This window comes from Meles meles, chromosome 2, assembly GCF_922984935.1.
Source record: "Meles meles chromosome 2, mMelMel3.1 paternal haplotype, whole genome shotgun sequence".
In the NCBI taxonomy this organism is placed as follows: domain Eukaryota; kingdom Metazoa; phylum Chordata; class Mammalia; order Carnivora; family Mustelidae; genus Meles; species Meles meles.
The window spans coordinates 174,804,055-174,826,934 of NC_060067.1; the positions used below are offsets into that span (position 1 = coordinate 174,804,055).

The following is a 22,880-nucleotide window of genomic DNA, read 5'->3' on the forward strand; positions in this document are numbered from 1 at the left end:
CTGTGTTTTTACTGACTCACGAGAGAAACAGAAGATAGGAAAACAAGATCCCAGCATGGTTTGGTCCTAAGCCCATCACTGTCAATTATCAAACAAAGTAATCTGCCTCATTATGCTGAAAGCAACCTTTTCCTTGAGAACCTCAATCACTTGAACTCAAGGAAGGAAACACAAGATGCCATACAATAAAGACTATCACTGCAGGAATACTGCTAGCATCAGTGTGTAATAAAAATCAGACTAACGAAAGGTGCTGCCAGGCCTCAATGTACACTCCCTATGGTTTTTCACCAGAACTACACATTACAGCTACTTGATATCCCTTTGGCATAACGAACAGCAAAGTCAAAGAAGCAATCAGAAAAGTCTGACTTGCACAGACCTATGGCATTGGTTAGCTGATCATGGTGCTCCTAGAAATAAAAAGAGAGGAAGTGTACCAGTAAATTTTTACTACATCTGTATAAGCAGGAAATTTCGAGGTCAAATGAACAAAACAGTGTAATAGGCCCTCAATCAACTGCCAAACTTGAGCCTTATTACACACCAGAACCCCCTACATGAACGGGAGGACTGGTCCTCTTCAGGTAGACCCTTGACTCACGGCCAAAAATGTATACTCTTACTCTTTCTCCTATCCTTCCCCAACAGGATCTATGGCCATATACCAGGGTAACCGGGCATTGTGGAAAATGAAAATCATCAGATCTCTCAGGAACTACTGGACACTGGCTCTGAACCGACACTGAATCCAGAAGACCCACAACATCACGGTGGCCTACCAGTCAAAGTAGGGAGCTATGGAGGTCAGCCATCAATGGAGCTTCAGCTCAGGTCCTCCTCACTCACAGGGGGCCCACTGGGTCCCAAATCCATCCTGGGCTTATTTCCCCAGTTCCAAAATGCACAACTGGAACAGACACGATCAGCAACTAGCAGAATCCCCACACTGGCTCCCTGACCTGTGGAGTTAGGGCCATTATGGCAGGAAAGGCCAACTGGAAGCCACTAGAACTGCTACTACCTAGAAAAATAGTAAACCAAAGGAATAAATACCACAATCCAGGAACCACTGCAAAGTCAATACCACCTTTAAGGACTGAAAAGATAATCCAGGTCAACTAAGCTATCATGCCTGTGCAGAAGACAGACAGATCTTGGAGAACAAGAGTGGATTATCAGAAGCTTAAGCAGCTCGGGAGGTAACTGCTGCTGTAGCTACTGTGCTTCTATTGCTTGAGCACATCCAGAGATCTCCTGGCACCCGGGACGCAGCTGCTGACCTGGCAGGTATTGTTCTCTCCACCCCAGGTGCTAACGATCACCAGATGCACTTTGTTTTCAGCTGGCGGGGCCAGCAACACACCTCCACGGTCCCCTCTCAGGGGTACAGCAACTCTCCAGCCCTACACCGTAAGTTAGTTTGGGGGGATCCTATCGACTTTTTCTTATCTTGTAGAAGAAAGCTAATTCCATCCATTCCATGGATGCCATTATCCTGACTGAACCTAGTGAGCAAGACGTAGCAACATTGTAGATCAACCGGTAAGACAAACTGCATGTCAGAGGTGGAAAGCAAATCTGAGAAAAAATCAGGGGTATTCTACCTCTGTGAAGTTTCTAGGGGCTGGTGGTGCGGGATATATCTATAGTTCCTTTCAAAAGTGAAAGATAAGTTGTTACATCAGGCCCCACTGGTCCGGAAATCATGAGGTAGAAGTGGAAGTGGCACCACTCTTTCTCCTAGTGACCCTCTAGCGAAATTTTTGCTTCCTGCTCCTACCACCTTATGTTCCTGCTAGCCTAGAGGTCTTAGTTCCAAGAGGAATGCTTCCATCAGGAAACACAACAATGATTCTACTAAACAGGATGTTAACTTAAACCCAGGATGCCTGGGTGGCGCAGTCATTAAGCATCTGCCTTTGGCTCAAGTCTTGATGCCAGGGTCCTGGGATCGAGCCCCACATCAGCTCTGCTTGGCAGGAAGCCTGCTTCTCCCTCTGCCCACTCACCCTGCTTGTATTCCCTCTCTCGCTATCTCTCTCTGTCAAATAAATAAATAAAATCTTAAAAAAAAAAAAGACTTAAGCCCAGCCATTTTACACTTCTCATTTGTCTGAATGAACAGACAAAGAAGGGAGTTACTGTGCTGCCTGAACTTTACTACCAGGTAGGAAAGTAGTCTACTACTCCATTGTGCCAAAGTAACACTGGACTGCTACCACACAACGGAGATAAGGGAGAATCTCCATGAAATACAGGATACCCCATAGGGTGACTCTTAATATTATTATGCCCTGTGACTGAGACCAATGGAAAGCTACAGCAACCCAATTCAGGTTGCGCAGCCCAGAGTCTTCCAGAATGAAAGTTTGGGTGGCTCTACAGGTTAAAAACTACGTGTCCTCATATCAGGGAGATCATATGATAGTTGTCTTTCTCCGATTGACTTATTTCACTAAGCATGATACGCTCTAGTTCCATCCACGTCGTCGCAAATGGCAAGATTTCATTTCTTTTGATGGCTGCATAGTATTCATATGATCTCCCTGATATGAGGACATGGAGAAGCAACATGGGGGGGTAGGGGGATAGGAGAAGAATAAATGAAACAAGATGGGATTGGGAGGGAGACAAACCATAAATGACTCTTAATCTCACAAAACAAACTGGGGGTTGCTGGGGGGAGGTGGGATTGGGAGAGGGGGAGCGGGCTATGGACATTGGGGAGGGGAGGCGAACCATAAGAGACTATGGACTCTGAAAAACAACCTGAGGGTTTTGAAGGGTCAGGGGTGGGAGGTTGGGGGAACAGGTGGTGGGTAATGGGGAGGGCACGTTTTGCATGGAGCACTGGGTGTTGTGCAAAAAGAATGAATACTGTTACGCTGAAAAAATAAATAAAATGGAAAAAAATAATAAAAAATAAAAATGGAGATAAAAAAAAAAAAAAACTACGACCTACTGATGTGCTTGGTGAAGCCAAAGGATATATGGAATGGATAATGAAGAAAGTTGTTAAACCTACCAGCTATGACCACATGACCACTTACAGAAACTAGGACTTCAATTGTCATGAATATTTCTTCCTTTTGGTTATAAATGTATTTGTAATCAAAAGTCCCCACAACCGACTTCCTAGGTCCAATTAATTTGCTAAAGCAGCTCACAGAACTGAGAAACATTTTTACTTACTAGATTACTAATTTTTGTAAAGGGATATAACTCAGGAATAGCCAGATGGAAGAGATACATAGGGGAAGGTATGAGGAAAGGGGCTTGAAACTTCCATACCTTCTCCAAGTACAACTTTCCCAGAATATCCACTTGTTCACCAAGCTGGAAGCTCTCAGAACCCTATCTCTTTGGGGTGTTATGGAGGCTTCATTGCATAGGTATGGTAGATTAAACCACAGGCCATTAGTGGTTAACTCAATCTCTAGGCCCTCTCCCCTTTCTAGAGGTGGGGGAACTGAAAGTTCCAACCCTCTAATCACACTGGTTGGTTCTCTGGGCAACCAGCCCCACCCTTGGGTTACCTAGGAGCTCACCCGTTAACATAACAAAAGACACATTTATAGCTTTCATCACTTAGGAAATTCCAAAAGTTTCAAAAGCTTGATGCCAGGAACTGGACGAAAATCAAATATATTTTTCTAATTATAAATCACAGTATCACATCAATCCACAGAGCTTTAATTAAAATCATAATAATCCACAGTAAAAGAATGAAGAATGGAAAAGACCAAGAATATGATGGCAGTTGACAAGGGTTAAAAGAAGGAAAGAACTTTAAATTCTCATCTTCCATAGTGAGAAATTAATGATTAATACTTAGAATGGAAAAATCAAAAAATGGCATTACCAAGAGATTATCTAAAGACCTGATGCAAATAACAGAATAATCAGCTAGAAAAAGTGAAAGGTGGTTGCCCCGGTGAATGGGACTATTAGGTGGAAGCACACTTTTTCATAAAACCTTATTTTTTTTTAAAGATTTTATTTATTTATTTGACAGAGAGAGATCACAAGTAGGCAGAGAGGCAAGCAGAGAGAGTGAGAGGGAAGCAGGCTCCCCGCCGAGCAGAGAGCCCGACGCGGGACTCGATCCCAGGACCCCGAGATCATGACCCGAGCCGAAGGCAGTGGCCCAAACCACTGAGCCACCCAGGCGCCCCCTCATAAAACCTTATTTTAAAAAATCTGGCTCTTTATATGTACATACAACTTTGATAAAAATGAAAACTTTAAATAGAGAACACAGGAAACTTTCAAACATCCTAAATATCCATCAGTACGAGAATGGATTCCATTTACATAATGAAATACTCTAATGTACTGTGATCTAAATGTATTATAATATATTGATTTTTTTTTACTTTTTATTTTTTATAAACATATAATGTATTTTTATCCCCAGGGGTACAGGTCTGTGAATCGCCAGGTTTACACACTTCACAGCACTTACCATAGCACTATATTGATATTTTAATCAAATGTATCAAAAACATTTTGAGTGAGCAATGAAAATAACAGACCCATATGTATATATACCCATACTATTTATATGAATTTTTTTTTTTTTTTTTTGACAGATAGAGATCACAAGTAGGGAGAGAGGCAGGCAGAGAGAGAGAGAGAGGAGGAAGCAGGCTCCCTGCCAAGCAGAGAGCCCGACGCGGGGCTCGATCCCAGGACACTGGGATCATGACCTGAGCTGAAGGCAGAGGCTTTAACCCACTGAGCCACCCAGGCGCCCCTATATGAAATTATTAAAACTAGAACATGATACTAAGTAAATACATATTTATTCTGTTTATATATACAGAATAGAAAAGTGATAAAAAGAGAGGGAATGAAAAGCAAAAACCATCAACTGAATTTGCACATATCAAATTCATGAACAGGACTGGTCATGAAGAAGGAAGAAGGGATATATAACAGGAGAGAGAAAAGCGGAGAACTGAAATTTTATCAATAATGTTGTCTTTCCATTTTCAACAAAAACTGAAGCACAAAATCAAAACAACCAATTACAGTTACAATTAAAATGTCTTACTTGAGCCAAAGATGACTTGACACTGAGCATCGTAATATTGGCACATGCCATTGTAACAATAGGCTTTGTTATTCTGGCAAGGATATCCATTCTGAATAAAAACATCTGGCTGACAGAACTGAGAAGAACCATTGCAGTATTCTGGAACATCACATTCATTGGTTTTTCCTCGGCATAAAGTACCACCTGGAAGGAACTAGGGTGATAAAATTCAAATTAAACAGGAATATCAGGACAATCGCCACAAATTAATCAAATCTGAAGCCACAGTATTTATATCTATAAAAAGTTCTAACAACAACAAAATATTAGAAAACCAATAGAAAATATGAACGAAGTCTGATAACAGGCAACTCATAAAAGCCATGAAATATAGAAAATGAAAAAAATATAACCTCACAATAACCAAAAGAAATGCAAATTAAAACTTTAAAAGCACTTCACACCTGGGGCACCTGGGTGGCTCAGTCAGTTAAGCATCTGATAAGGCTCGGTTCATGATCCTAGGGTCCTGGGATTGAGTTCCACATTGGGTTCCCTGCTCAGCAGGGAGTCTGCTTCTTCCTCTCCCTCTGCCCCTCTACCCCATACCTGTTCATGCTCTTTGTCTCTCAAATAAATAAATAAAATCTTAAAAAAAAAAAAAAGGCACTGTACGCCCATCAGACTAACCAGGATTATAACACTTGCTAGCAACCAATGTCAGCACAGCTAGCATTTGTTTACCCTGCCGGTAGAAGTATAGACTGGTACATTTGTGGAAGGTATATAGTATGTGTCACAATTTTTAACATGTATACTCTATCCCAACAATTCCACTTTTAAACAAAATTAGAAGCAACCTAAACAGCCGTCATTCGTTGTCTCAATAAAGAAATTATGGTATAGCCACGTAAAACAGTATTAACTGCATAACCATGTATAACTATATGAATAGATAAAGTCTATGGTAGCTTACTGAAAAAAGCAGGTAGTAAAAATAAGTGTATCTGTGTTCACACACTTATACACAATACATATACACATGCATTCACATTTGTAAAGTTAACAAATTATCAACAGTGGCTACCTGAAGAGGGTAAAATGATAAGAGCATCTTTCACTGTGTACTTCCTATACTTTGGTATTGTTAAATTATTTATAAAAAAAAACACAGATTACTTTTTTTTCTTTTTTAAGTAGACTCCATGCCCAGCGTGGAGCCCAACACAGGGCTTGAACTCATGACTCCAAAATCAAGACCTGAGCTGAGATCAAGAGTCAGACACTGAACCCACTGAGCCACCCAGGTGCCCCAGATCACTCTTAAAATCAGAAAAAAAAAAGTTTCTCCTTAGAATAAAAGTCTCACAAGACCACTTGTTATAAAAGAATGTAATTCAAAATTATAAACAAGTGGCATAAAATTTTTCATAAAATCATGTAAGAAGAATAGTGCTCTCTTACAGATCAGAAAACATGAATTTTAATATATCCATATTTGTCCTTTTTCTACTTTTTTCCAAATAGGGAGGAATTCCTTACTGTAGAGAGTAAAATGGAGTTTCTTGTGTCAAGCAGGGCCCTGTGTCAAGCAGTGACACAAGTAGTTCAGGTACTGCCCCTAGGAGATATCACACGGGACCCATGTCAGCTGACCCCACCAGAACTGATAACAAGAATAACCAGAAGAGGTCTGCAGAGACCCAAAACTGATTAAATCTCTTTAAAAAAGGGAAGGATTTTGGCAGCAAACCATCAGACTCTTCAGACCTTGCCACGGAAGGCTCTGCATGATTAATCTCCAAATAGAACGGAGAGCCTTCACCACTTGAACATCAGAAGCAGTGAGCGCAGAGAGCTGACCCAGACCTGACGGAGGCCTTGTCTCAACCACATGTCCACAGTTCCTTCACTTCCTGCTCCCTTCTGCTACCTTGTTTGTTGTGCGCCTTGCCTTCTCTCCTGCTCTGGGAGCTTTGTAAGGAGCCCAGTTTCATCACCTGGTGAACTGTCACTGAGTTTGAAATCCTGAACCTGGTTTCTGATTGTGATTTAACTTTGCTTATGACTAAATAAAGCTGACATTGTGGAAAGACACAACTCATGTAGTTGACAGGATTCAATGTCATTGACTCATCATGTGTTAGAAAATTTAGAAGAATCAGAAAAGACTCCTAAAATCTTGATTGATTTTGACTATAGCTGAACTAAAAATAATAAACTGGGCAATAAATTTATGTGAATATAGACTTCCCCGGAGTCTCACAGAGTGAAATCCTAAGGTACTGGCCCAGGCAGGTGAAAGCAAGACCGGCTCTATGCAGGGAGCAGTCAGCAGCCAAAGCTCATCTGGGGTTACATCTTTGTCTGTCAGGCACGAGGCGGAACTATCCAAAGTTGAGACCAAGGGACACTGCCTCAGAAAGGTACTTGGAGGGCTAAGAAAAATTAAACCATTTGTAGGTTCTACAAAGTTGTATGCCACTACTGGCCAAACTAATCTATAACTTGGCAGAAAGGCGTGAACAAAAATTATGGAAAAATCTGTAAAATATCCTAGGGTATAAGTGGGAACTAGAGTTTTACATAGTTAAGAAATTGTATCTAGCAGCTGCTAGATTACAAAAAAGGAAGAAAGATGTGTGCACTAGGTAAAAGCCTAAAAAGGATGGTGAAAAGGGCCCAGAGGCCTGACACCAAACTTTGTATAGAAGATCTGTGGAACTCCATAGAGTTAGAAGTTAGAAAGAAGCTCACAACCAGGACCCCAGGAGATGCAGTCATGGATCTGAAGGATTCTAAAAATGTAAAGCCCTTAGTGTCCCAGGCGCGCACTGCAGAGGTTCCCATCTTACTGATAAAAACCACCTCGCAGTTAGGCCAGGACAGACAAAGGGCAAAGAGCTAGTTAATTAAGTAATAAGGCAGACCAAAACAATGAATAATTTAAAATTTAAAGGACAACAAACCCTTAGGACCCCAGGACCCCCATCCTGAGGATCCAGGAGACTATGATGATCCCAGGGCAGGGGGGCAGGAGGGAGCATAAATTATCACAGCAGACCTATAATTACCAGGAAGAAAGGGTCAGGTTACAGTAATGGACAAGGAAAACCTGTGGAAATAGCAGAAGACAGAGAATACAGTCATGCTCCACCTCAAAAGATTAGAACAGATTTTTGTCAAAAACATGTATCTAATACAGACTGGATGCTTCATGTATGGGATAATGGGGCAAATACAACAGCATTATTGGGGCAGAGATGCCTCAGATATCTTCTTTATCTAATGCCTCAGATATCTTCTTTAGCTGAAAACCCCTCTTTAAACCAAGGAAATGAAGGAGAAAGAAATCACCAAAATTCTATCCCTCTGGGATTGGACTGCTTTGGCATGGAGAAAAGTAAACTCTTATCTAGATCTCACAAAATTTGGAGATAAATGAAATTGGACTGACTTAGAGCAGGCTCAACTGCATTGCCACCATTGGTTATTCCGGCTCTGATCTACGACACTCAGGAAGATTCACCACACCCTTCGAGGTGCCAGGCACTAATGAGATTAAAAGAGCACTGCTGTTAGGAGCCCCAGAAGACATAAAGATATCATTTATGAATGTGCTAGCAGGATGCCATACCATGCAAAATGTAATAAATACATGGAGATTATCAGACACACATAAGATAACACTGACAGCTCAGGACAGCAATCACATGAATGGGATGTATCTAAGCCCTCAAGGGCACCTGAACTACTCACAAAATGAACACACATGCAATCATCTGCTGAAAGAGACAGACCACACCAGAAGGTTCACATTTAATAATACTGTGCAGGTATCTGCAAACACAACAAGCAGACCATTTGACAGAAAGAGGACACAAAATTATCCGAGTTACCAAAAAAAGAGGGAATAGCGAATATAATCAAGGATATTCAGAAAGAAATCAAAGAAAATATTAACAAGAAGTCACATGGAACAGAAATTAGTATAGAAACAGAGAGCCAAGAAATACGGAAAATAATAGAAATGGATACAAAAATTGGGACAGAAGAGGAGGAAAAAAGAAACATTTCACTGAAACCATTAAAAGAGGAGGAAGAATACCAGCAAAGCGAACAAGATAGATTTACTAAAGTGTTCTTCATAAAAAACTAGAGGACCTCAGAATGGATTGGAAGGCCACCAAATCCAGGGATAATGGGCCACATATGCAATTAGCATTAAAAATAGGAAAGGAGGGGCGCCTGGGTGGCTCAGTGGATTAAGCCTCTGCCTTCAGCTCAGGTCATGATCTCAGGGTCCTGGGATAGAGTCCCGCATCAGGCTCTCTGCTCAGCAGGGAGCCTGCTTCCTCCTCTCTCTCTGTCTGCCTCTCTGCCTACTTGTAATCTCTGTCAAATAAATAAATAAAATCTTAAAAAAAATAGGAAAGGAAATAAGAACAGACACATTTTTGGTAGATAAAGGATCCTAAATATCATCATTAAAGAGAGAAAGACCTAATAAAGGAAAAATTATAAATACTGAAGAATCAGGAGGAAAAATAATCCAGGGAATATCCATAGAAACAGAAGTATTAATGTAAGAACAAAACCTATGAGACATACTTTTGTGAGTGCATGCAGCTAGAAAATATTATAGTATTGGATTTAATTCCAAAATTATATGAGGAATGGATGCCATTAAAAAGAAATAAAATTAGAATATATGCTTAGCACAGAACTCCCCAGGCCCCATAGGGAATCATTTACTAAACAATACCCATTAAAATGGGTATATAAGGAAATAAAAGAAAAGATAATGGAATTATTAAAAGAGAGTACAATTATTCCAGGAATGTCATCCAGTTTTAATAGTCCCACATGTCCAGTGTTTAAACCTAGTAGACAATATAGGCTAACAACAGATTATAGAAATCTAAATAAAGTATCACCAAAATCAATGGGAGCATTATCTGACACAGAAGTAATTTAAAAGATAACTAGTTACAATGGAAAATATTGTGTGACTATAGATATGTCAGACATGGTTTTTGCAACACCTATTCTAGGAGAAAACCAGGAATATACCACAGTCTCATGGGAAGGCAAACAGTATCAATTTGTAAGGTTGCTCCGAGGATGTTTAAAGAGCCCAGCATAGCACACACTATACTGTCCACTCATATAGAGCAATCATTGTATAAATCTCCAGTAACAGTCTATAATGACATAACAACAAAAAATAAGGAGCAATTAAGACAAGAAAAGGAAAAGTTAATATAGGATTTAAGGGAAAAGGGATAGACTATTAACAATGAAAAAATATCAGGCCCGACACTCATTGCAAATTTCTAAGAATTCAATGGTCTTCTGAAGGAGGGAAAATGCTAGATAAGGTAATAGATAAAATACAAGCAAGAGAACCACCTAAAGATAAAACAGAGGCACAGAGAGTTAAAGGCTCATTTGGATATTAGAGATAGCATCTACCATACCTTAATATAATCTTAAAACCTATTTACAAAATAACTAAAAAGGCACCAATTTTGAATGAGCAAAACAACAGGCTTTAGATACATTCAGGGATTTTGTTAAGACATTTTAAACAATATACTATCCAGCAGTAGGAGAACCATTAAAAAAGAAATACTGGTAAGTAGAGAATATGGTACATCTTCCCTGTGCACAAAGAAGGAACACAAACCTAATTTTCCACCAATAGGATTTTGGACCACAAAGTTCCGGATTTTGGACCACAAAGTTCCCATATTCAGAACACAAATATTCCATACATGGTAGCTATAGGAAGCTTTAAAAAATATAAAACCTCTAACAGGAAATCAAAAAATAACAGTGTCAAGTCATACACCTTTGCTCCACTGGATAAAACTGAGCCCAGAAGAATGCACAGGTATCCAAACTGATTCAAAACTGCTAACTTGGGGGGCGCCTGGGTGGCTCAGTAGGTGAAAGCCTCTGCCTTCGGCTCAGGTCATGATCTCAGGGTCCTGGGATCGAGCCCAGCATTGGGCTCTCTGCTCAGCGGGGAGCCTACTTCTTCCCTCTCTCTCTGCCTGCCTCTCTGCCTACTTGTGATATCTCTATCAAATAAATAAAATATTAAAAAAAAAACTGCTAACTTGGAAATGGTATATCCAAGAGACCTCTTTCCAGAGTCAACCAGGACTCCACACCAAGGAGATACATAAGAAGGAAATAGACTTGTCAGAATTTATTCCAAAGAAGGGCAGGCAAATCCATTCTCGAAACATAGGGAAACAGGACCCACCCTAGTCCAAACGTCTATCAAATGCCTGGTTTACAGAGACATCGGCCTCCACAGTCTCTGGAAGAGCAACAGACAGCTGTAGCACAGAGACCCCGGGACAATCTGATACTTAGGGAGAAAGGGAGGACTCAATCTGCACAACATGTAGAATTAACTGCAGTAGTATTGGCTGTAAGAAAATCATTAAAGGAGAATCAAAGTACCATATGTATTTTTACTGACTCATGGGCAGTAGCCCTATGGTCAGGAAAATGGCAAAGAAATGATTCTAAAATAAATGCCAAAGACATATGGTCAAGAGAATATTGGGAAGAATTATATATAGCTTCAGAGAAAATTAAAATTTTTTTAATTTTATGTGTGTCAGCACATAAAAAAGTCAACACAGAGTTATCAAAATATGAGGCTGATGCAATGACAAGAGACATTAAGGCAATAGAAACAAAGGAAGGTTTAAAATTAAAATTAAAAAGAGATAAGAAAGGATGGAGACACACATTGCCACCAGTAATGTTACAAAGAGATAGGGATGGAAAATGGGAGGTACTCAAAGTAACACCAACTGATATTTAAAAAGACAGGAAACCAGTATCACACAGATAAGGAAATAACAGAAATACTAATAACTCCACATACAATTATGGAAATACATAAACAGAAAGCATATATAGGAACACGTGCCTTATATAAATGGTTCACTGAAAGAAATCTTAAAGTTACTTGGCAGGAAATAAAAAGAATATTAAAAGAATGCATCACATGTAAACAGATGATACATAAACACAGGTACACTGCATCAATAGATACATACCTACAAGCCTACCACATTTAATTTTACAATACAAATAGACTTTATAGGACCTTGAAATCACAGCTATCAACAGATATATACCACTACCATGGTAGATACATATACAGGATTAGGGATAGCTCTGGCTGCCTCTAGCCCATAGGCTCATGCAACACTAAGAGCTCTAGAGTCATGGGTAGCTCACTCTGCAGCACCAGTAACAGTAGAAAGTGATCAGGGAACTCACTTCGCAGCCACCTTAGTTAAAAAGTGCTGTGATCCGGCACCTGGGTAGCTCAGTGGGTTAAGCCCTGCCTTTGGCTCAGGTCATGATCCCAGGGTCCTGGGATCGAGCCCGGCGTCGGGCTCTCTGCTCAGCGGGGAGCCTGCCTCCTCCTCTCTCTCTCTGCCTGCCTCTCTGACTACTTGTGGTCTCTGTCTGTCAAATAAATAAATAAAATCTTTAAAAAAAAAAAGCTCTGTGATCTATGGGACTTACAATGGAATTACCATCTAGCCCACAATCCTATAGCTGCTGGATATACAGAGAGATTTAATGGATTATTAAAAAGAGAATTATGATTGATAAGAGAAATAAGGTAGTTTTTAACAAGGCCTGGATATAACTTGCTTTTTGCTAAATCAGAGAGACAGGTTATAAAAAGATGGTCCTCATAAGATGTTAAACAACCCTGCCCCAGACACGGAAAAAAAGGAGGTAACAATAGACACACTTAGCACAGAAACATTTCTTGGACTACAGGGGCTAAAGGACAGTTGCAACTTAAGAAAATCCAGGACCTTTCTCCTATGGACATACCTTAGAATGCCTGAAGAAAAATTACATACTAGAAAGGCTTTCCACTACAGATCAGAAAAAAAAGTCTTTAGAGACGCCTGGGTGGCTCAGTGGGTTAAGCCTCTGCCTTCGGCTCAGGTCATGATCTCAGCGTTCTGGGATCGAGCCCCACATCAGGCTCTCTGCTCAGCAGGGAGCCTGATTCCCCTTCTCTCTCTCTGCCTGCCTCCCTGCCTACTTGTGATCTCTGTCAAATAAATAAATAAAATCTTTAAAAAAAAAAACTGATATATATTTTTATGCCCCTGGTTATTACTTTGTACTTTTCATTATAAAACAAGTCTAATACACACATGCTTACATTATCAATTAGAACACAAAAATCCAGTGTTGATCTAGCTTCCTGCTAATGACACTGCTGGGCAAAATATTACTTATAATTATCAATATTCTCCCAATTCTCTGTCTTGCTGAACTAACCAGATACTTCACTTATTGCCACAACAGAAATTGCTGCCTTGGTAACGCGACCCAACCATGGTGTAGAAAAATAGCTAATTACACCATCTGCTTAATTAAGACATCACTAAAAGAATAAGGTTGTTTTACATTAGGAGAGAAGAGAGAGACAACAATTACCAGACTCAATCACACCAGACCTCCCAGAATCTCCTGAAAAGGATCTAGATTTGACACTTAAAACTTGGGAGGACAATTCAGGTATGCAACAATACTTCTCATTCATCTAACCATCAGATGCACCATGAGTAGAATATACATGGTCAGTACAGCACCCTAACTGTAAGAATGTAACTAGAAATGACTCATCTATACTGATTTATATAGCTAATGACCATCCATGCATTACCTGACCTACTACCCATTGACAAAATTAAACTTAGGAAACCTTTACAATTCCTGGTAGGGTTAGGCATCATCTCTAACTTAATTATCTCAGCAATTCAGGAAGCAGAAATCCAAATTTAAGCAAGAATTATATGCGCTCAAAAAATGTGAACCCCGGGGCACCTGGGTGGCTCAGTGGGTTAAGCCGCTGCCTTCGGCTCAGGTCATGATCCCAGGGTGCTGGGATCGAGCCCCGCATCAGGCTCTCTGCTTAGCAGGGAGCCTGCTTCCCCCTCTGTCTCTGCCTGCCTCTCTGCCTACTTGTGATCTCTCTCTCTCTCTGTCAAATAAATAAATAAAATCTTTAAAAAAAAAAAAAAGTGAACCCCTTACATAATGCAGTAGAAAACTTAGCTTCCAAAATTTTCTCAGCATTTAAAGAATTACATTCTATTGTCCATAGAACTATGTGTGATTATCATGCATACCAACTGGAATTTAAATATAATAGTGACAAAACAAACTGGGGGTTGCTGCGGGGAGGTGGGATTGGGGGAGGGGGAGCGGGCTATGGACATTGGGGAGGGGAAGCGAACCATAAGAGACTATGGACTCTGAAAAACAACCTGAAGGTTTTGAAGGGTCGGGGTGGGAGGTTGGGGCAACCTGAGGGTTTTGAAGGGTCAGGGGTGGGAGGTTGGGGGAACAGGTGGTGGGTAATGGAGAGGGCACGTTTTGCATGGAGCACTGGGTGTTGTGCAAAAAGAATGAATACTGTTACGCTGAAAAAATAAATAAAATGAGAAAAAAAAAATAAATAAATAAATATAATAGTGACCATAAGATTCAGGTCCTGCAACAAAATTTACTTAATCTGAGAAATTCTTATTTGAATGAACAATTAAAAATTAGTTGCTAAAGAATCAATGACCTTCTTGAGAGAGCATGGAATGATATTAGAAACATTACAGTAACAGGAAAAATGTATTCTTCTAACTGGATTGAATCTCTTTTACAATTAGACCTCTTGAGACCATCAGGTTGTGACAATACAGGGCAATGTAAACTTTCATTGTTAAGACTATTAGGAGGTCAAAGTCTACTAGCATATGACTCATATGCCGTGCCACACAAATACAAGGTAATACTGCACTCTGGCAACATGTACAACCCTATGGATAGATGGATATTCATTACCCAAAGAAATGGTATTTCAATGATCTCATAACATGCACTATACCTGGCATGAATTGGAAATCAATGCTAATCTTTTTCCTTTAACAAAAGCACCCACTGAAAAGTCGTTTTTAAACATGGGACACTTTAATTGGATAATTTGTGCTAATGTTTATTCAGAGGTTAAATTATTTAATCATACTAAAATGAATGATACTACTATCACCATAAATAATGAATGTATTAAAATATTGTATGCTATTAATATAACATAATAGTGTTACCAAAATGGATACCTACATCTCGGAATATTCATACAGAGATCTTCCAACATCTTACCATACGAAAATAACAGAAATACCTTGGGTTAAAACTGACAAAATTGATAAACTTTTGGATGAAAACATGGGAGGACTCAAAGCAGACCATAAAACCTTAACCAACAAGCTAACCCACTTTAAAAATGCTACTCAGGCCCTTCATGCAGCTTCAGCCATCATTAATACTAACTTAACTGCATTAAACAAAACATAGAAAACATAATAAATGTTCCTTTCTAGAATTGTTAGCAAACCCCTTCAAACAGTGATTTGTTTTGACTCATAGTCTGACTAAAAACCTTTAAAATACCTAAAGATGGGATGGAATTATCTCTACACATTTGGGAATCCATTAAGGAAATTCTTCTATTATCTTTAGTTACCACTTATGTTATGTATCTTATTAAATATGCTATTAGAATGTTATGCACTCTAAAAAACACGAAAGACTATGATTCTCCATACCCTGACTGTTCTTTTTTGGATACCCAAGAGCCTATACTGAAGATTCCATATGTATTTTTTTGATTTTTATCTTCTTTTTGTTTGACTTTATTCAATTAGATGTAATTCTGAGTTGGAGTTCCTATTTGTGTTTGCTTGATTCATTTTACTGTATCTATCTTGTTTGGATCTGATGTGCTCCTTATCTTATATGGTTTGAATTTAACTGATTTTGTTTGATTTCCATTGAAAACTTGATTAAGTGACCTAAACATGCTTTTTGCTATGTTACCATACTACTACTGCCATCCTACACATATTTGATTCCTGCGTGGCCCTTAGAGAATTTGCCAAGAGGAATCACGGGGTGGAATGTAGAGAGCAAAATGGAGTCTCCCGCGTCACGCAGGGCCCTGTGTCAAGCAATGACAACAGCAGCGCAGATACTGCCGCTAGGAGATAGCGCCAGGACCCGCAACAGCTGACCCCCCAGAACTGATCACCAAGAACCAGAGGAGGTCTGCAGAGACCCAAAACTGATTAAATCCCTTTAAAAAGGGAAGGATTTTGGCAGCAAACTGTCAAAGTCTTTGTCTATGACCACCTAAAAATGGTAACTGCCACTGAAGGCTCTGTCCCAATGATCTCCATTATCTCCAAACAGAAGCAAGAGCCTTCACTACTTGAACATCAGAAGCGGTGAGTGTGGAGAGCTGACCCGCAGACCGAGGCCTTATCTCAACCACACACCCACAGACTGACTTCAGAGTTGGTTCGTTCACTTCCTGCGCCCTTCTGTTATCTTGTTCCTTGTGTGGCTTGTCTTCTCTCCTGCCCCGGGTGCCGAGTAAGAAGCCCAGTTTCATCACATGGTGAATTGTCACTGAGTTTGGAATCCTGAACCTGCTTTCTAATTGTGATTTAACGTTGCTTTAGGACTGGATAAAGCTGACATTGTGGAGAGACACAGCTCATGTGTGTGCCTTCAGAGCGGTTTCATGACACTTACCCAACAGTCTTTACAACAGTCACCATACGCACATTCAGCAGATGATTTAAGTTTACAAGTACTTCCTTCACAACAAGGGTCGGATTCACACTCCTGTGAAAAGAAAATAACTGTCAACAAAGAAAGGAGTCATTGTCATCAATTTTCATTAATCAAAGTCTTATCTTAGATCTAGTATCTTCTTTCTAACTGGGCTATAGCAGTTACTCTCTGGAAAATCACTTACTATCCTTCTGAAGTTATCAGTGACTCTTCAGCTACAACCACTGAAAGTTCAACATCTTTCAAAGGACTGAAATAATACAGAGAATGCCTTTTTGTCTGCTGGAACTGCCAGAACAAGATACCAGAGACTGGTGGCTTCAAAAACAGAAATTTATTATCTCAGAGTTCTACAGGCTAGAGGTCCAAACTCAAAGTTCCAGCCAAGTCGGGTTTTGGCAAGGACATTCTTCCTAGCTTTGCAGACAGCTGCCTTCTCACTGTGTGCTCACATGGCTCCTTTTCAGTGTAGATGGTCTGATAGAGAGAGCAAGCAAGCTCTCTGGGGTCTCTTTTCTTAAGAGCAATAATCCTGTCAGATCAGAAGCCCATCCTTCTGACCGCATTTACCTTAATTACTTACCTAGAGGCCCCCTCTGTAAATACAGCTACACTGGGGGATAGGGCTTCAACATGTGAATTTGGGGGAGGAGGATACATTCAGTCATAATAGTTTCTTTAATCATCACAGAGAATTAAGCATCCATCAACGCCTTTCTCTTCATGCTGAAAGTCTGACTTCTCTTATGGGTGTGTCCTCACATTATCTGAACATTCTTTTTACCTCACCTGGCTTCTCTCACCCCACTTTAAACCTCCATGTCTCCCCATCACACACACACCCCAAATCCCACAACCTCCTACCCACAGAGACACCTCCTCTACATCCCAGTTAATGTGTCCAGGTCTGAATTGTTTGAGGCAGAAGGAGGGGGAAAGTAAGAAAGGGTACAGAAGGAGGAGGGGATGTGAGGGGGCCAAGGAAATAAGCTTTTTTTCATTTTTGAAGAATATTTATCCTACGATGGAATTCTAGGTTGACAGTTTCTTCTATTGAGAACTGTAAATATGCTGTTCTATTGTCTTCTGGCCCTTAGCATCTCAGGGGGAAAAAAATCAGCTGCCATTCATATCTTTGTTCCCCTGTTTTTTATTGGCTTCCTTCATTATTTTCTCTTTATCTCGGCACTTTGATTACAGTACACTTACATAAATTTTCTTTGTAATGATTCTGGCATGGGTTCACTTGGTATTCTGAAATTGTAAGCCAATGTTTTTCCCTAAATTAGGGGGTTTTAAACCATTATTTTATTTTTTCTCTCATTCTGTCTCCTGAGATTTCACTAACAGTTACATGACTATTTGATATCTCCTATATGTCCCTGATGCTCTGTTCATTTTTCTTTTTAACTCTTCTATTTGTTCTTTAGATTGGGGTATTTCTTTTGATCGGATTTGCCCACATTGACTCTTTTCTGCCGTATTAGTCTCCTATTAGTTCTATCCAGTGAAACTTTCATTAATTGGACTTCTTAGTTCTATAATTTCTATTTGGTTCTTTATTATAATTTACATTTCTCTCTAAAACTTTTTATCTCTTTAATCATGAACACCATATTTTTCTTTAATTCTCTGATGATAAACAGGGGAATACAATTCATAGCAGCTTTTTTTTTTTTCTAATAGCAAAATGTTAGGGAAAAAAAACTCTGCATGGTTAGACAAAGGTTAAACAAACTCTAGGCAGGCTGATGGAAATAACAGCATAAACATTATTCCAAGTTCTCTGCAGTAAAATCCATCCAACAGAACAATACTCAGAAAAAGGAATGAAATATTAATACATACAACAACTTAGACTGACCTCAAAGGCATCACATTTAGTGAAAAAAGTCAGTCTCAAAAGAGAATATATCTTATGACTCCATTTAACACTGAAGTGGCAACACTACAGCTAGAAAACAGTAGAGGTAGCCAGGGGGAGGTGTCCAGGGCAGGAGTTGGGGGTGGGTATGAATACAAAAAGGTAACAGTAGAGAGATTTTTTGTGTGATGACAGAATAGTTCTCTGTGTGAACTGAGGTGGTGTTTACATAAATCAATGAGTGGGATAAAATTACACATACACAAATGTGGTTAAAAATGGTGAAAACTGAATAAAGTCTGTGATCTAGTTAATGCATCAATGTCAGTGTTCTGGTTTTTATATTGAATGAAGCTACTACATACAATGTCACTTTGGGGGCAAACTGGGTGAAGATACATGGGGCTCTTTGCACTGTTTTTGCAACTTCCCATCAGTTGACAATCATTTCACAATAAAAATGTAAAAATAAATGAACCCTGGGGCGCCTGGGTGGCTCAGTTCATTAAGTCTCTGCCTTCAGTTCAGGTCATAATCACGGGGTCCTGGGATAGAGCCCCCCATCAGGCTCCCTGCTCAGCAAGGAGTCTGCCTCTCCCTCTGCCTCTGTCTCTTTCCCTGCTTATGCCCCTCCCCCGGCTGCATCAAATAAATAAATAAATAAATAAATAAATAAATTCTGATTTAAACCTTGTACCATACAAAAGAATTCAGTCGAAATGGATCATTGTCCTAAACGTATACCCTAAAATTACTAGGCTTCTAGGAAAAAAATCTTTGCAACTTGAGATTACACAAAGATTCCTGAAATATAATACCAAAAAAGCAGAGTCCATAAAAGCATAAATTGGTAAAATGGTCTTTCATCAAAATGTAAAGCTTCTAATCTTCCAAAAACACTGTTAAGGTAACTAAAGACAAGCTAGAGCCTGGGAGAAAATATCTGCAAATCACGTATCTAATAACGGACTTATATCCAGAATATATGAAGAACTCTCAAAACTCAAGAAGAAAACTACCCAATTTTCAAATGTGGAGAAGAGGTTAACAGACACATCATCAAAAAAGATCTACAACTGGCAAATAAGCCCCTGAAAACAGGCCCAACATCACTAGTCCCTAAGGAAATGCAAATTACAACTTCCGTGAGGCACCACTTCACACCTAAGAGAACAGCTAAACTGAACGACTGACTCTGTGAAGGGTTACCAAGGATGTGAAAGAAGTAGAATTCCCATACGCTGACAGCGGGGATGTAAAATGGTACAAACACTTTGGAAAACAGTTTGAAAATGTCTTGAAAAGTTATACACCTAACAAATGACCCAGTCATTCCACTCCTAGTTATTTCCCCAAGAGAAACTGGAAACATAAGTCCATAGGAAGACTGGTATGCGAGTCTTCCCATACAGCAACTTTACGTGTTAATAGCCCCAAACTGGAAAGAACCCAAAGGTACATGAAGAGATGAAAAGATAAACCAATTGTACCCTATCTGTACTATTCAATGATAAACAGCAGTAAAAAGGAATGAACTACTGACACAGTAGCAACATGGTGAATCCCAAGATAACAGACAGAACGAAGCTAGACAGACAAAAGAGTCATTCCACTTACATGAAATTCTAGGAAATGCACACTAACGTATAATGACCAAAAGGAGATCAGTGATTGCCTGAGGCTGGGAGAACAAAAAGGAATGCAGAGGGTGCCTGGGCGGCTCAGTTGGTTAGGCAACTACCTTCGGTTCAGGTCATGTTCCTGGGGTCCTGGGATCGAGTCCCATATCAGGCTCCCCCTGCTCTGCAGGGAGCTTGCTTCTCCCCCAGCTTGTGCTCTCTCTCTCTCTTTGTCAAATGGATAAATAAAATCTTAAAAAAAAAAACAAACAAAAAAACAAAAAAAAAGCAAGGGTGGGGGGCAGGCAATGGAAAGAAAGGGTTACCAAAAGTCACAGAGAACTTCTTGGAATAATGATGTGTTTATTACCTTGATCACGATGAAGGTTTCACACAAGTATATACATGTCAAAAATGTATCAACTTGTATGCTTTAAATATATGTAGTTTATTGTTGACCAAGTGTTCACAATTACACATTTCTTACTCTTTGCTCTGTCCTAACATAGTTTATTAGTTCTTTTTAGCAAAACTTCTATCTTTGCTACAGGCCCCTGAGCTCTGCTTGTCCCTACAGAAAAAGTGGAATGTGCCACCCCCTCCCTCCTATCAGCTTTTAGTGGAAATCGGCTGACTACAGCAGAGCACTTCTGTATCAGACCTCACTGGTCATTTCCCCTTGCTTACCCAGCTTCCTCTTAAAAGATTCTGCTTACCAGCTTGCCCTCACCTTGACACTTTAAAAGAAAAGCCTTTTCTTATTTGATTTTAAGGTGCTTTCAGATTTCTGAGATCAGAGCATTCTCCCTATTACAATACTCTTTATTCTGAATAAAACTTTTCATTATCTAAGTCCAAATTTGGTTTCTTTAACACTGTATTCAATTATACTTTAAGAAAGCTGCTAAATTGTTTTCAAAAACACTGTGTAAGACATATGGCTTCATGAAAGATTAAAGAATGACGCAACATTATATACACGGGAATTCTGTTTATGATAAAAGTATAATTTTAAATGGTTTTATAACAACTGATCATTAATGGATAAAAGTTAATGCCTTAGCTTATTCCACATGGCCATCCATCCCCTCAACTAAAGAGCCAATATAAAATTTTCAATTACAAAAATGCTAACAGAAATTATGGAGGGGTTATGATGACAGTCTTGAAATAAAGAGTACTATAAGCCAAGCCAAAATATAAAATTCAGAAAATCTAAAGGAAAAAAAAACTGATAAATTTTCCTTCATTTAAATTTCAAATTTCAATATAATAAAATACATCTTACAAAAACCTAAATGTCAAGAGTGAATCCTAAGACAAACCAAGAAACAGACTCAACTATAGAGAACAAACTGATGGTTATCAGAGGGAGGTTGGGGGGGGTAGATGAAATAGTGATGGGGACCAAGGAGTATGCTTGGCCTGATGAGCAGTGGGTGTTGTATTGAAGTGCTGGATCACTATACTGTATACCTGGCACTAATATTATACTGTATATTAACTGTAATTTCAATAAAAACTTAAAAAATATATAAATAAATGAATAAATAAATAAAGGAACTCAGAGGAAAAAAATGTAATAGAACACAAAATGGAAATGAATTAAAATTTATAATTAAAAAGCACAGATTGGGAGAAGAAAAGAGAGAACCGTAATGGAAACTTTAGGTGTTAATGACATGTCAAAGTAGTCATCGACTGTAACAAATGTTACTGTGCTACAGGACGTGGAGGGTACAGGAGGTTGTGTGTGTGGTGTGTGTGGTGGTATAAGGGAACTCTTGGTACTTTCCAACAATCTTTCTGTGACCCTAAAACTTCCCTAAAAGATAAAGTTAACTAATTTTTTAAAAGCTAAATTATAAGCTACAGACAGAGGAGAAATATTAAAACATATGCAAAACAACAGACTTTGCCCACAATACGTGAGTTCCTAAAAATCAATTTAAAAGAATGAATGACACAACAGAAAACATTTTGTTAAGGGACATAAATTGAGAATACATAGAACAAAATAGGCACATAGTCTATAAGCATATGAAAAGATTAATAATTGAAATAATATCTTCTTAAGAAAACATGTATTATTCTTTCCTGGAAAGACTATACTATAGGGGGCACCAAATGCCACCATAAACTACCAGTAGAAGTGCAAACTGACACAGCCTTTTTGTAGGAAATTTCATAGCCTCTAATAAAATTTAAAAACACATACTCTTCAATTCAGTAATTCTACCCTTGTGTAATTAACTTAGAGAAACACTTGCATACCTGCCTATATATACATTGGATATGCACAAGGATGTACTGTTTGCAACAGAAAAATACTATTCACAATAAATGTTCATTAATAAGAGTATGGTTCAAGAAATCATAATATATCCTTATATGGGAATACCAGTACATTCTTATATGGGAATACTAATCAGCAGATTAAAAGATTATGTCTACATAAGGTAATGACATGGAAAAATCCCCAAGATACACTAATAGAAAACAAACAAAAAAAGAAAAAAACCTCTGCATACAACATATTGTCTGCTATGCAAAAAAAAAAAAAAAAACCCTAAGACAAACCCAACAATTTACAAATGTACATTTTACATATGTGTGTAAAAAGGCACAAAGTCTAAAAGGAAACATACTAACCTTT

At 39.0% G+C, this 22,880-nt stretch overlaps 1 protein-coding gene across 1 annotated transcript in view; it reads right to left on the minus strand.

The window, feature by feature from the left end:
* ADAM9 (ADAM metallopeptidase domain 9) overlaps positions 1 to 22,880 on the minus strand; it is a 148,242-nt gene that overhangs the window by 54,710 nt on the left and 70,652 nt on the right. The window contains exons 13-14 of the mRNA XM_045998185.1: positions 16,700 to 16,792; positions 5,060 to 5,255 (exon numbers count right to left, since the gene is read on the minus strand). Of these exons, the coding sequence (XP_045854141.1) occupies positions 5,060 to 5,255; positions 16,700 to 16,792 (289 nt within the window). The remainder of the gene's footprint in view (positions 1 to 5,059; positions 5,256 to 16,699; positions 16,793 to 22,880) is intronic.